At 34.2% G+C, this 13,664-nt stretch overlaps 1 protein-coding gene across 9 annotated transcripts in view; it reads left to right on the top strand.

Moving 5' to 3' along the window:
• Positions 1-13,664, top strand: part of CLASP2 (cytoplasmic linker associated protein 2) — a 153,420-nt gene that overhangs the window by 95,525 nt on the left and 44,231 nt on the right. For 8 of the 9 annotated variants that reach the window (XM_031686892.2, XM_031686884.2, XM_031686891.2 and 5 more), the window contains 3 exons: positions 2,986-3,087; positions 8,842-9,012; positions 9,455-9,562. In XM_031686892.2, coding sequence (XP_031542752.1) covers positions 2,986-3,087; positions 8,842-9,012; positions 9,455-9,562 — 381 coding nt within the window. The remainder of the gene's footprint in view (positions 1-2,985; positions 3,088-8,841; positions 9,013-9,454; positions 9,563-13,664) is intronic. The other variant, XM_072940956.1, reaches the window with a different exon arrangement.

Raw genomic sequence — 13,664 nt, 5'->3', positions numbered from 1 at the left:
ATATCACTTCTAACACTGAGATTCTGGATCCTTTAAAGACAAATTATTCTCATTTTCCAGATAAAAATTTTTTCTTGTTTGGGTCAGAAACATCAGCCTATTTGAAGAATCACCTTTGTTACATTTTTTGTGACTCTCACTGATGTTTAATTTAATCCTGTGTTTTTAAAAAATCGAACATACACACACACGTTATTGCTTTTATAGTAATAGTGAGTTAAGACATTTATACTTGATTATTTTTGCCAGTTTTCCCTGATATCTGAGAGAACACACATGATTTTGAATATTTAATATTGATGGATCAACAGGTCTTTGTAATGCTTTGATAAAAATGCTGGGTTAATGAGGCCTGGGTCATGCATTTGGTTCCTGGTTTGTCATTTAGATTTTCTAAACTACCTTCTGGAAATGCTCAGAAAGTATTACACTGAAAAGAGCTGTAAAAATCTTCATTTGAAGAGTCATGGCGGAGTTGCATCTTGAGTGATTAATTTCTCTAATTTTTTTTCACCACTTAAAATCTGAAGTATGAAATACAACATATAAAAATCTTTGTTATAGAATTTTGCTATTTTCAGTTGTCTAGTTTTAACCTTTTTGGGTGCTGTGGGTCATTAGGTTACCTCAGATTTTGTTTTACCTCAAAATGAACCTTTTAAAAGTTAATTTAAGGCTATGAGACTAGAAGATATTTTTTCTTTTTGCCATTTTGTTTTCGTCTTGGGTGGGAGGTGCAAGGAAGTTCTTATCATTAGCATTGGCAGATTTTGTTGAAATGTTATTTTATTGTTTTATTTCTCTTATTTAGGAACAGCATCTGAAGATGGTAAGAATTATACATTTTGCTAGTAACACAAATATCTCTACATTAATATTTTCGTTAGTAGGAATTAAATATTTGAAACTAAAATAGGCTAATTTCTTTGCAAATCTGTATAATTTGCCAGCTGTGGTAGCTTCTCCATTTTATGTTTGGTTGTGTTATTTATACATGTGGGTTATTTTTGTTTTTTTAATCCTTCATCCTGGAGTTTTGCTTTATATCTTGGATCATCTCATGCTGGAAAAACGTAATTGCTCAATGTGTTTAATAATGTCTAATATAAAATTAGTACATAGGTTTTTTTTTTCCTGTAAACATTAATGCTTTTGTTTTGTGTTTCTATTTTTTAATTTATGCCAATTCATTTATACTTTGGGAGAGCATGCACCATTGCTTTATCATTGGAGTTTAAATGTCATTGGCATTTAAATGCATTTATTTAGTCAGGTTTTAAATGTATCTTTGATTTTGAATCCATGACTGGGGAATTGCATATATGATTTGCACTTGGGATTAGAAAAAAACTCGCTAGATAAAATATTTTATTTTACTGAGCCAGTTTACCTTTAAAAATTATTATTTATTACTTTTGAATTTGTAGAAAGAAAAAAATCCCATTTTTATATTTATGCTGCTTAAAGGCTGTATTATTTAAACCTCTGATATGAAATATTTTTTTTCTTGGAAGTTTTACATGGATGACATTTTCTTGTGATACAAAACCAACTGGATTTAACATTTTGAAGGTCTCATATTTACTCTGATATATTTGAAATGTTTTTGTATTTTAAGTTTTAAATTAGAGTACTCTATAAAAATGGTTTCTGGCACTGTGGCATTGTAATTTAGAATGGTAGTATCAAAATACTTAATTTATCCTAATTACTTTGTTGGGTACATTCTCCATTTCAAAAAGAAGAATTCTGTCTTTCTGTTTACTTCTTATTCAAGAGAACTTTGTGTCCTGCTCTAAACAGACTCTGTAGAAGGGTAGAAGTCCTGAACTGTGGGCTCACTGGGGGCCTGGAGGAAGTTGATAGAATGCTAGCACTCTGCCAGCTAGACTTCTCATTTTGCTTCTGTTTTATTTTTTGTTCTTAATTATTCTCTTATCTTCCCTCACTCGTTTCTTGATTTTGTAATTTCTTCTTACTCTTCGGTATATTTCTTCTTATTTTATATTGGCTGTATGAGGCTAGCCTTTATATTGTGATCGCCCTACACTTTGCCCCTTTTAACTAGAAAGGATTCTGAGCCCTTTGTGATAACGTTTGGTCTTGGTTCTGATTTGATAGCGGTTGAGACTGTTGCTTGAGAACACTAAAGTAGCTGCTAGTAATATACTTTGGTTTTTTTCTAAAGACAGTTTGTTTAAGCACTTTGATAAGCATTGTCTCCTTTGGTTCAAGAGCTCTAGAAACAGGTCTTTGTGACTTGGTTTCGTGGAGGGGCGTGAGGTAGTGGTAGAGAAGAAAGGAATGGAGTGTGAAGCTAAAGAAGGAAATACATGGAGAAAGTGCCAGTTCTGTGATTGGTATTTCTTCAAATAATTTTGTCATTATAATTATTTTGTTGGCTGAGGAAAGAGAATAGTAAACTTGTCCGTATACATCTGTAGTAATCTGATGTTTAGTCCAGGATGAAAAGATGAGATATTTTACCTCATATTGTATCTTCTCCCTAATCCCTTTGGAAGTACATTGTCAGTCAAAAAGATTGTATGGGTTGTTGTTTCTAAGATTAGGCTTATATTTTAAACTGCAGGCTAGATTTAAGAGTAAATTAAATTTCATGAAAACTGAAATTTTAGAATTGGAACTACCAACTAAGAGCAAGTGCATGCCTGTGGTAATTATCGTATTTATAACCCTACTTTACTGGACTAATTATATCAAACTAAGAATGGAGATCTTTTAGTTTGACTTTATTCTTACCCTTAAAGGAAAGTTAGTATATAGGGTGACACATAAAAAGCAGTATGTATTTTTTTTTAATTTTAAGGCAACTATAATCTGTAAGTGAAGATTATACATTATTAAAGAATTTAACAATACTTAAAAAACGCACCCAATTAGAAAATTATAGTGAGCTCTTTTCTTCATTACTAGATATTATTATGGGAAAATGTCTTTAATTATGTAAATAATTTTATTCTTTAGGCCGAGTGAGAGCAAAACTTTCAGCGCCACTTGCTGGTATGGGAAATGCCAAGACAGATTCCAGAGGAAGAAGTCGAACAAAAATGGTGTCTCAGTCACAGCGTACGTATGGCCTATCATTTCTCCTGTATTTCTAAGTTGTTAGGGAAAGTGTGTTACTTGTGTGTTACTGTATCAGGAGCTTGACCAGTGGAAAAAGACAAAGCTAATTTCAAAAAAGACAAGCCACATACTGAGTTCTTGTTCTGTGCTTTAGGTTCATCATCACCTGACAAAAATGAAGGTATCTTTTTTTCAATGTTTTGGGTCAGTTGTTGTGCATGTTTTGGAATTTTTGGAGTGGATGTTGTCTTGTCTTTGGTGTGTTATTAGGGCTGCATCATTGATATTTGCCACTTAGACAGAAAAACTTCATCTGCTGTAGAAACTTTTGCATGGAGATATTTTTAATAGCACAAATCTTTTAGCATTAAGGTTTTCACAGTCTACTCAGAAACTTGCAAATGTGGAAAATTGTGCTTTTTAGGGGCCAAATAATTGCCATAGATAAACATCAAATCTGGTTGTATCTAGCTAATGGTGTTCAAGGACAGATACGTGATATCTTTGTATCCTCACAAAAATCTGTTAGAGTATAGTTAGCATTTTTGGCAGGTATTGATTCATAGAGAGTAAACATAAATTGAAATGACAAGTTGTGTTATATTTATTGTTAAATTTAAGATGTGTATTTTTGCAATTTTATTGGAAGCTGACTTTCTCATAAGCACAATTATTAAAAAGCACAATTTTGAAGCCTAGGTAAAATGAATGATCCATTCCTATATGTTCCAGAATAATACATACACTTATGGCATAATTAATTTAAAAGAGTTTGTTCCCATTCCTTCTTTATCAAGAGATTTTCATTAGCACTTATCTCTTAAAACAGGAATTCTTTTCTAGGGAGGTAATTGTCTATATACTTGGCCAATTTGGAAAGAATTAGATGTAGGTATTTTCCACTGTTGTTTAGGTGATTTATCAGGATACAGATACCCTGCTTGTCTGTTTTTTAACTTGATTCCTGAATCTTGGAATCAGGGGAAAGAGCTGGGCTTAGAGAATGCTAGGGTGGTGATTAGATATAGTCAACCTGGCAGATTCTCTTCTTTCCAAAGTCAAAAATCCCAGGCAGAGTATTGATGAGAGCACTCAACAGGAGTCCTAAAAATAAGCAGAAATGCTCAGTAAAATTGATTTGCAAATTGAGGATTATTTACAAATAGGAAAAATGGCAAATGCTCTCTGGATAAGGACTCTTCTCCTAACCAAATTAGGAATAGATCATATCACGTTCTTCCTTGATCGTGTATATTTTTAGAGTAAGTGTTTAAAGTAACTTAATCTTCAGTGGTGTAGCGTAGTAGTTTAGAGCCTTGCTACTCCAAATGTGGTATCCAGACCAGCCTCAGCATCACCTGGGAAATGCACAATCTCATGCCACCACAGATCTACTGAATTCAGTCTTTAACAGATCACTAAGTGAATTATGTTACAATAAGGTCTGAAAAGTACTGATTTATTTAGATCATGGGCTCTGGAGCCATACTGTCCAGATTTGAATCTTGGCTCTGCCAGGTTATTTAAAATTGCTGCATTCCTGTATACTTCTTCTATAACCAGGAAAATGAAAAGGATAATCTTACAGGATTGTTGTGAATATGAGATTATATGTATTTGCCTAAGCCCAGAGTACATGCTACATATTTTAGCTGATAAAATTGTTCTCCTTGTTATTCTTAATCTAATGTCAACTGGATTTTATACTCCTGTTGTATACTTCTCTGTACCTTGTTATTCTTAAGGCCTTCAGGAAATAAAATAATGGTGAAGTTAGGAAATTTGAAGCATAAAGAAAAATAAAGGTAGCAACCAAAAACTGTATCCAGTATCTTAAGAATAAAACTTAATTTTATGTGAGATATTTTACTTAGTTCTCTTCTAAAGTAATACTAAGACTGAACTCTTGGCAGAGATTCAAAGTAATTTGTGTATGGGTTTTTAGTATGCTACTTAAGAACCTCCCTTTTAATTGCATTATAACTACTGATCACTTCAAGAGAATATAGAATAATTTTTTTTACATTTGGTTTTTCACTTTGGAACCCAATCTACAGTACTTCAAATCCTCTTCTAGAGCATGAGAATATGATAGGCTTTTTAGATCTAGTAGAATGTTAAGATCAAAAGACCTTTCCACTAAAAAACTTACTTAAGTTTTATATCATATTGGTGAGGTTTTTGTTCATTTGCTTGCTTATTTACTTGAGTGACTGTTTGTTCCATTTCGAATTCTTTTGAAAAAAGATATCGTGGCCCTGTATAATTTGATGCAAGTTTCTTTACAACATTTTTGCATAGAAATTTTGCTGTGATCTGCATCTTCACTTTGTTGTGAAGTAATTCATTAGGGTTTGCATGGTCTTACCATATTTTTATATCACCATTTAGGGGGGAAAAAAAAATCTCTTGGGTCAAAGCAGGTGTGTTCTGATGGCTAACCAAAATCAATAAAAGCAGACCCAATGGAGAGACTTCCAGATTTATATTTATATAAGGATTATGTCTTTTGTTGTTGGTAGTGACTGATTATGTACAAATGATTGTACAGCCTGTCAGAAATTTTGTCTCCCCACCCCCCACCCCTCTGTCTGTTTTTTTCCTGTATGTCTTAAGAAAGATGAAATCTGTAGCTTTTTCATGTAATTTTTCTTCAGCTAGACAATGTTGTAGTTCTTACTTATAGTTTTAAATTAAATGTTTAAATAATAAAAATTTTAAACATTTAATTATTTAGATTTTAGGCTGTCAGAAGAAAAGCTGAAGAATTTACATTTACTTTTGCAACTTCATTTCATCTGCTTTGTACATAAGTGTCCTATTTTTGTTTATCAGCTGTAAAAACTATTAAATGTTCTGCTTTTGTTACAGACATCAATGGTTTTGGGATTTTTTTAAAGTTTGCTTTTTTTGCTTGAGGGTTTTTTATTTTCTAAGAACTGACGAAAGCTTTCTTATTTCCATCTGGCATCCATTTTAAATCTGCTCCTTCCCTCTTCGTGGATTATAACCCTTACCCTAATTCTGCCTTTACACTTGTTCAGGATCACAATCTGCTAATACCATTGGTGGTAAGAATCTATAGACTTTATGTGTGCATCTATTGTTCGATCACCTATTTTCATTATCAAGAATGGGTTCTATTCAGCAGAAATTCTTAACATTTAATATTCTATCATTTTGTAGCCACATTGGGGCAAAATTTGCTGCTGCTGATTTTTCTTTGCCTGTCCTTATTTATTACCAAAGCCCTGGTTTTTTAAAACTACCCAAGTTGCTCCCACAGGTGTAAACATTCAAAAACAAAGGAACTTTAGCAATGCCTTGAAAATACCTCATTAAAAAGTGTAAATGATAGTCTGAAAACTTTAGACACTGCAAGAGAAATTAAGTATCTAATTCCAAATTTTGCAAATTAGAGTATTTTCTACTAGCATTCTATTTTCTAGGTACATCATATTCTTTTTCATCAACTCTGTGGTTTTCTTAGAGGAAATAATTAACCTTGGTAGTTCTTTTGCTGGGGAAAGAGCCTTGATATTTTTTCTTCTAAGTGTAAATAATTCCAAAATGATTTGTAGGCACTGGAATTATCACACTGTTGGTGAGGGTGGGCATTGGAGATGAGAGGGTAATGATTAACACTGCCAGTTTTATTTCCTAGGAGAGGGTATGAATGAATCTAAATATATAGGGAATCACCTTGCATAATTTTGATAAATTTAATGAATCTAGAATAGGTGGAGTGGTTACTCTGCTTCTGTACTGCATGTTTTCTCTCTGCTGAATAGATCCACATTTCAAGGAATTCTCCAGTCTCCTGCCAACACCTCCACTCCCTAAATTTACATTAGTTTTAACAGAATAACATATTGTATGTATTGTATTCAGTTCATTATTTATACTTTTTATATTGTTGCAAGTGTTCCCATAAAATATTCCATCAGCTTATCGTGCATTGTAAGTTTGTAGCATGTTGGGTGTTTGGATGTTTTGGTGTGTATGTTTAGTTTAGACACTGCATGGAGAAAATAGGTGCCTTGTGAGTATCCTTAAGGTTATAACTGAAAGAAACCTGATGTAAAGATTCTTCACCTGGAGCATCATGAAACAGTGTAAATGAGCCATCATTTTACAGTGGACATGTGTAATTTCCCTACAATAATTTAGAATTCTTTCTACTCAAATAGTAAGTTGTTAATTTCATCAGAAACACTGCTTTATTTTACAGTATTGCTATAACTAGTGGAAGATGAGTTTCATTTTGTGTGCTGGTAAAGTTTAGGAGTTAAGCATGAGTTTAAATTGTATTCAGTAAGACCATGCCAAGAAAACAGTAGCAAGGGTCACAGATCAGCAGCCCTTGGACCACATCCAGTCTGCCTCTATTCATGTATTATTTGGTCTACACAACATGATAAAAATCAGGAAATGTCAAAGCTTTCATTTTTTAAAAATCCCCAGAGGCCAATATTACCTCAAGACAGAGCTGAGTGGAATTACAGAGTCACCGCTCTCTGCCTTACACTCAGCATGCCCCCCTCATAGGTGTTCCCTGCTTGTCCCCATTGGCATGTGAGTCTTTAATCTTTACTCTGTGGAAGTGAAGCGTGATTGGTTAAGATTATACAGGTTGAGCAGTGACTGCTCCATGAGTTAGGAGAAATGCCCAACAGAGGAAAGTTGCTTTCATGAAGCTTTCTTTAAGTGCAAGTTTAACTTTTCTGTAATGCTGCCATTCAGAATCTGAAGTTAGATTACACCTTGGAGTTCTCTAAATTGTTTTCCCTTTCAAAGCAGACATGAAATGTTTTCATTGACAGGGAGCTTATCCCCTTAAAAGCTAATGCGTGCAATTCTAGTTTAAAACCATGTTTCTTAACTGTTTTTTAAACTATTGCCCCAATCTCTGAGATTTTTGTCCAGCTCCTTCTCTTTGTCTCCTGACCACATATATTCTGTCTTCCAAGACTGAAGATCACTAGTTTAGAAGGGGTCTGACTTCTTTGACATTTATTTGCCTGCTAGTCCTGTTCTGTTCTCAGTGTACATCTATATCCCAGACCCGGGCCACCCAAGACCCGTTGGGTATTTGAAGGCAAATAGCAAAAAGAAAGCTGCTTTTTCAGCCTGTTCAATTTCGTAAACATTTAACTTTAATTTTGTAAAAATTTAAAAAATATACATAGTAATAAAAATGACAGTAATAGAATTATGTTTCCTTTTAAATGTATAGTTCTAATATATAGCTTTTTTGTTTTGTTTTGGGGGTGATTAGGTTTATTTGTTTGTTTGTTTTTAATGTAGGTGCTGGGGATTGAACCCAGGACCTTGTGCGTGCTACACACGCACTCTACCACTGAGCTATACCCGCCCCCCCAATATATAGGTTTTTAACATATAGCTTTAGCCATGTGAAATGTATTGTCAGATAAGTTACTTCTTTGGAAATCTTTTATACTGTTTGTGTTCTGAAAATCAGTATAATGTTGTCCTCATTAAATATAGCATCTTACACCCCCACCCCAAAACTGAAAATACGTTTTACATGATTTACCATTCAATCCTAGTATATAAACTGTACCTTTTTTCCAGGTTACAATTATATATAAATCTTCCTCAGTCCATTTCCTTTGTGCTTAAAACTTGCCACACTGTCATAATTTTCTCAGATTTACTTCATGAATTTTTATCCTTTCAACAAGTTCTCTTGGAGTTCACATCTTAACATTTGTATGTATGTTTGGTGTTCAGCTGGCAGCCGATCTGGGTCTCCAGGAAGAGTTCTGACCACTACAGCCCTGTCTACTGTGAGCTCTGGTGTACAAAGAGTCCTGGTCAATTTAGCCTCAGCACAGAAGAGAAGCAAGATACCGCGAAGCCAGGGCTGTAGCAGAGAGGCCAGTCCATCTAGGCTCTCAGTGGGTAAGGTTTTCTGTGTAAAACTGGGGACCTTGAATTTCTTTTGTATTTCAGGCTTTGGTGACATTAAAGACATCAATTTAGGCACTTCTAAGTTAGAGGAAAACAACTTACAATTCAAGGAGAATTGAAATACAGGTTAAAAATTGAATTAGATATAATCTTGAAAGTATAATTCATTTAAATTTTTAATCTTTTTATTCACAGCTTTTTTATTTTTGTAAAATATTATTTTATACTTCTAATTATACAAACTAGAAGACTGTATTCAAGAATTTTAATGCTATTCCTGGCAGTGCTTCATCAAGAATCATTTCTTCTCAACCTTAGAAAAACTTAAGTTATTGATTAGTTTTTGAGAAAGAAAAAATAAAACCAAAATATCGAAAATCCACATCCTGTTTCCTGTTTACTCCCCTTCTATGCTGCTGTTGCTTCGTACCAGCCCGAAGCAGTCGTATTCCTCGACCAAGTGTGAGTCAAGGGTGCAGCCGGGAAGCCAGCCGGGAGAGCAGCAGGGATACGAGTCCTGTTCGCTCTTTCCAGCCCCTTGGTAAGTGTTTGGGCAGGTGTGAGGTGTATTGCTTTCCCACTGTGGGAAACATACCTTGGATTTGGCTTTCTTCATCAACTGTATCTCTTGTGTCACTTTGAGGAGAGTCCGAAGGAAATTAGATGTATGGGGAATTCCTTTCACATTTCCTTGTGTTAAATGAGCAAGTTAAACATTGTATGAACAAATTGCCTTCATGATCAAGTAAATAGCATGCAAATTTAAACTACAGAATATTGAATGCAAGATTTTTCATAACAAATAACCCTATAAATGTAAATATTTACTCTTACATGAAATGTGGACTATTTAGTTTGGTAAAATTATATATACTTTTGTCCTTTCCAGCAGAAATATTAACATTGCACCTTAGGTATTTAACTTAAGTTACCAGAAAGAATGCTACAAGATAATATATGTGCTACTTATTAAAATGGGAAGGATTAATGTTTTTATAGTATTTTATAGCCATTTCCCATGTATTAGCTCATATCATGTCACTGTTGTAAAATCTATCCGTCCTTAATTATAGAGTTTGTAGTATAGCCTTGATTATAAAGCTACATTTACCTCAATAATAAAAATATTAAATTTTTTTAAACATTTGGTATTTTAGAATAATTGGAGAGGCAGAACTTTTTTATGTTGAAAATCTTTAGAATTTCTGCATGATCCTTCAGCATTTTAACTAGTACTCTGTTTATATACACATACCTATAGCCATTTCATATTTTTTTCTTTTAATTCCATAACATATAGGTTACTATAATACTTAGAAAGTTGCTCTTCAGACTTTGTAACACTGAAGTAGAACACAGTTCTATTCATTGTCTATTGGAATTACTGTTTCCTTCAATAGACGTGTTAGTATAGTTTCTAGAGATTAATTTCTTGTTCTCTGGGCCATTTGGCACAAATATATCACTACTAGACTATCCTATACTGACCTAGAAAACCCATTTAAGCTAGGGACACAGACAGTGGTATCCTCAACTCTTGTTTGTGTTCCAGAGCCAGGTGCCAAAGAGTTTCCCTTTCTGTCTTTCCCAGAGATATATGTAGTTCATGTACAGCATACAGTAGACTTAGTCTGTACAGTGTCTGTCGATATGTGTATGCCCACGCATGCGTGTGTGCATGCGCGCACACACACACACACATACATGGTACATCCTCATGCATATATGTTTCAAAAATGAAATAAATCCTACGTCTGTACAAAATAAGCATGCCGCCTTGAGTTGAAGGAAGCAGAGTGGGTGTGTGGTAGTTTAAGAGCATATGTTCTAGGGTCATATGGCCTTGTTGATACCCCACCTCTGTAGCTGTTCTATAGCTGTTCTCTGTAGCTGGGTTTCCTCATCTATAAAACTAGGATAATAGCATGTACTTCTTAGCGTTGATTTGAAGGCACTGTAAATGACACAATACATGAAATAACCCCTGAGAGCAGTGCTTGGCACACAGTGAGCACGTGGTTATTGTGGTTATCATCACTGCCGCCCACCGCTGCTGCTCCACCTCTTCCCCTTAAACTCTTCTTGCTTACCTACAGTTAGTTGTGTACACTTTAGTGGCAAGGATCTTTGATTTTTACTGGTATAAACCTACATTTGTTTAATGTAGAGTTAGTAGAAAATGTGAGATACATCAAGAAGAAGCAAAAGTATGTTTCTGTACCATTTAAACCTGTACAATAGTCAGAGATTAGAGGATATTTATAAACAACTTCTAATTACTTAATAAATATTGTTAATATGCTTATTTTTAAAGAGATATTTTATCTAGACATTAATTTTCTAGATTTATCTCAAAGCCTCCATTTGCCAGTTTAAATCGTTTGAATGTTATTATTAAAGGAGGCAGTTTTCCTGATTCTAATGGAACATCCTATTTGGGTTAAAGGTGGTTAAACTTTTTAATCATACAGTTTTAGAAGAATTGAATTTTATAGCCCTTTTATTTACATATGGATACTGCATAGTAAAGGTAGCAGATTATCCTTGTTTATTACAGAGGGATGAAGATAGCATTCTCAGAGATCAAGTTGTCCCTTTCATTCCCATTTTTCTGCTGCATTTGCCTGCATTCTGTTGTCTTTATTTACTTGGTGAATCCTTTTGTCGCCTCAGATTTGAGTGTTGCCATTCAGCAGATGAATCCCATAGCTTGCCATCTATTCAGTTGTAGCACAAGACCAACGTGAGGGCCCTAAAGCACCAGAAGTAAATGAGAGTTGAGCAAAGCTGAACTTCTGGAATCTTGCACTCTTAGTTTCCATCTATTTCTGGAACCAAGATTCAATAAAAAGGCTTACACTATGGCAAGCACTTGAGTGTTCCCTTCAGCCACAGATAACTATTGATTTCAAAAGGTTTTCAAAATTCTTCGTCTGTTAAAGCATTTCCATATTGGTTCAACTCTTCTTTATCATTTTAGAAATTATTTCTCTTGGGTAAAATTGAAACTAACTATATATTAGTATGCTTTATTAACGATACCAATCAACTTTTAGGGTCTGGTTAAACATTGTATGCACCATTCTCTCTTTAACCTTCTCTATCAGTCGTTCTGATCATTTTCTTATTCCTCAAGGTCCTGTGGCAAAGGAAAGAGTAATTCATGTAATAAAAAGTATTTTCACTGTTCTCTTGAATATATCTGAAGCAAGTAACTTTTAAAATAAGAGTAATATATTTCATTATACAATAAAATGAATTTTTCCTGACTTGTTTGTGTGTGTAAGAAAAAGGCTCACTTTATGGTGCTAAGAAAATCAGGATTCTAAGATCTAAAAGGCCGTTTTGATTAAATTATTAAGATTTCTTTTTTGGTGTTCAGATGTGCTTTGATATTTAAATAACCTACTGAATACAGAACGTATATCCTATGAACCATTATAGAAAATGACTGTGTTAACATAAATGAGGTATGTTATCTTTTGAACAATGTAAAGATGGTTTGCGTACTGCTACAAGCAAAGACCTTGAAAGAGTGCAGATACTGAGGGGTGGGGGTGGCTTTGATCAAATTAATTAACCTTTCTCTATGCTTTGGTTTACCCATTTATAAAACTGAATAGTTAATAACTGCCTCACTGGGTTCAGGACTAGTGGAGATGGGATTATTATTGGTTACTAGTTACCATAGTGGTTTTTTTTTTTTAACTACAGTGTTCATTCTTTTTTGTTTCATGCTTGTGCTCTTGACATTTCCTTCCATTTGAATACTTGCTTTTTTCTGTCTTGTGTGGACTTGTCTGTCCCCATAGGTGTAAGATCTGTTGTGTGTCAAGGATGATGTTGCAATGCTAATGTTCAGTTGCCCCATTTGGCAATATTCTGATCCTTAACTATTAATAGTAATACTACCATTGTTAACTAACTCTCCTTGCCTGACTGTAGTGCTGCCACTATTCCTTGTTTCTGTAGTAATAGATGAGGTTTGTATGGTCCTGTTATTCCAGCCTCCAGACACCATTCCAGATCTACTGGTGCCCTCTACGCCCCCGATGTGTATGGGGCCTCAGGTGAAGGATGAGTACATTTTCACTATCATCTGTGCATTCATCTCAGATTTTTTTCTTTTCGGTTTCCGTTGAGTAATCATGTTTTAAAATTGATTTGTTTTCTTTAAGTTTAATTTGTTGGAGAAGAAATCATTTATGTTTTTTTTTTAATTTTCCCCAAGTAACTTTTTTCCCTTCAGCAATCTTATTTGAACACCTTTCTCACTGGCAGATGGACATTTTTCCTTTGTATAACATAAGTTATGTCATTTTAAAATATAGAGTTGTTTTATGTTCTCAGTTATGTACTTCATCTTTGTATATATGTTTAAAAAAAAAAACCAAAATGGTGGATGAAGTGTTTTAATTGTAAATGATGGTCTAGAAAGTAGTTGAGGGGAAAACCCATCTATGGTTTGTCTTTACATACCTCAGAATACCGGGCACATAGTAGGTGCTTAACAGATACCAAGTGATATGACAGTTAGTGAATGGAATCACCCTATTTTGAAGAAGAGGTAATAACTGGAGGGTTTTTCCCTCGTAAATTCCTGGCGTGGCTTCATTGAGCTCCCTAGTCGTTACTGGTATGAG

This window comes from Vicugna pacos, chromosome 17 (assembly GCF_048564905.1).
Source record: "Vicugna pacos chromosome 17, VicPac4, whole genome shotgun sequence".
Classification (NCBI taxonomy): Eukaryota; Metazoa; Chordata; class Mammalia; order Artiodactyla; family Camelidae; genus Vicugna; species Vicugna pacos.
This window is presented reverse-complemented; position numbering and strand designations above follow the sequence as displayed.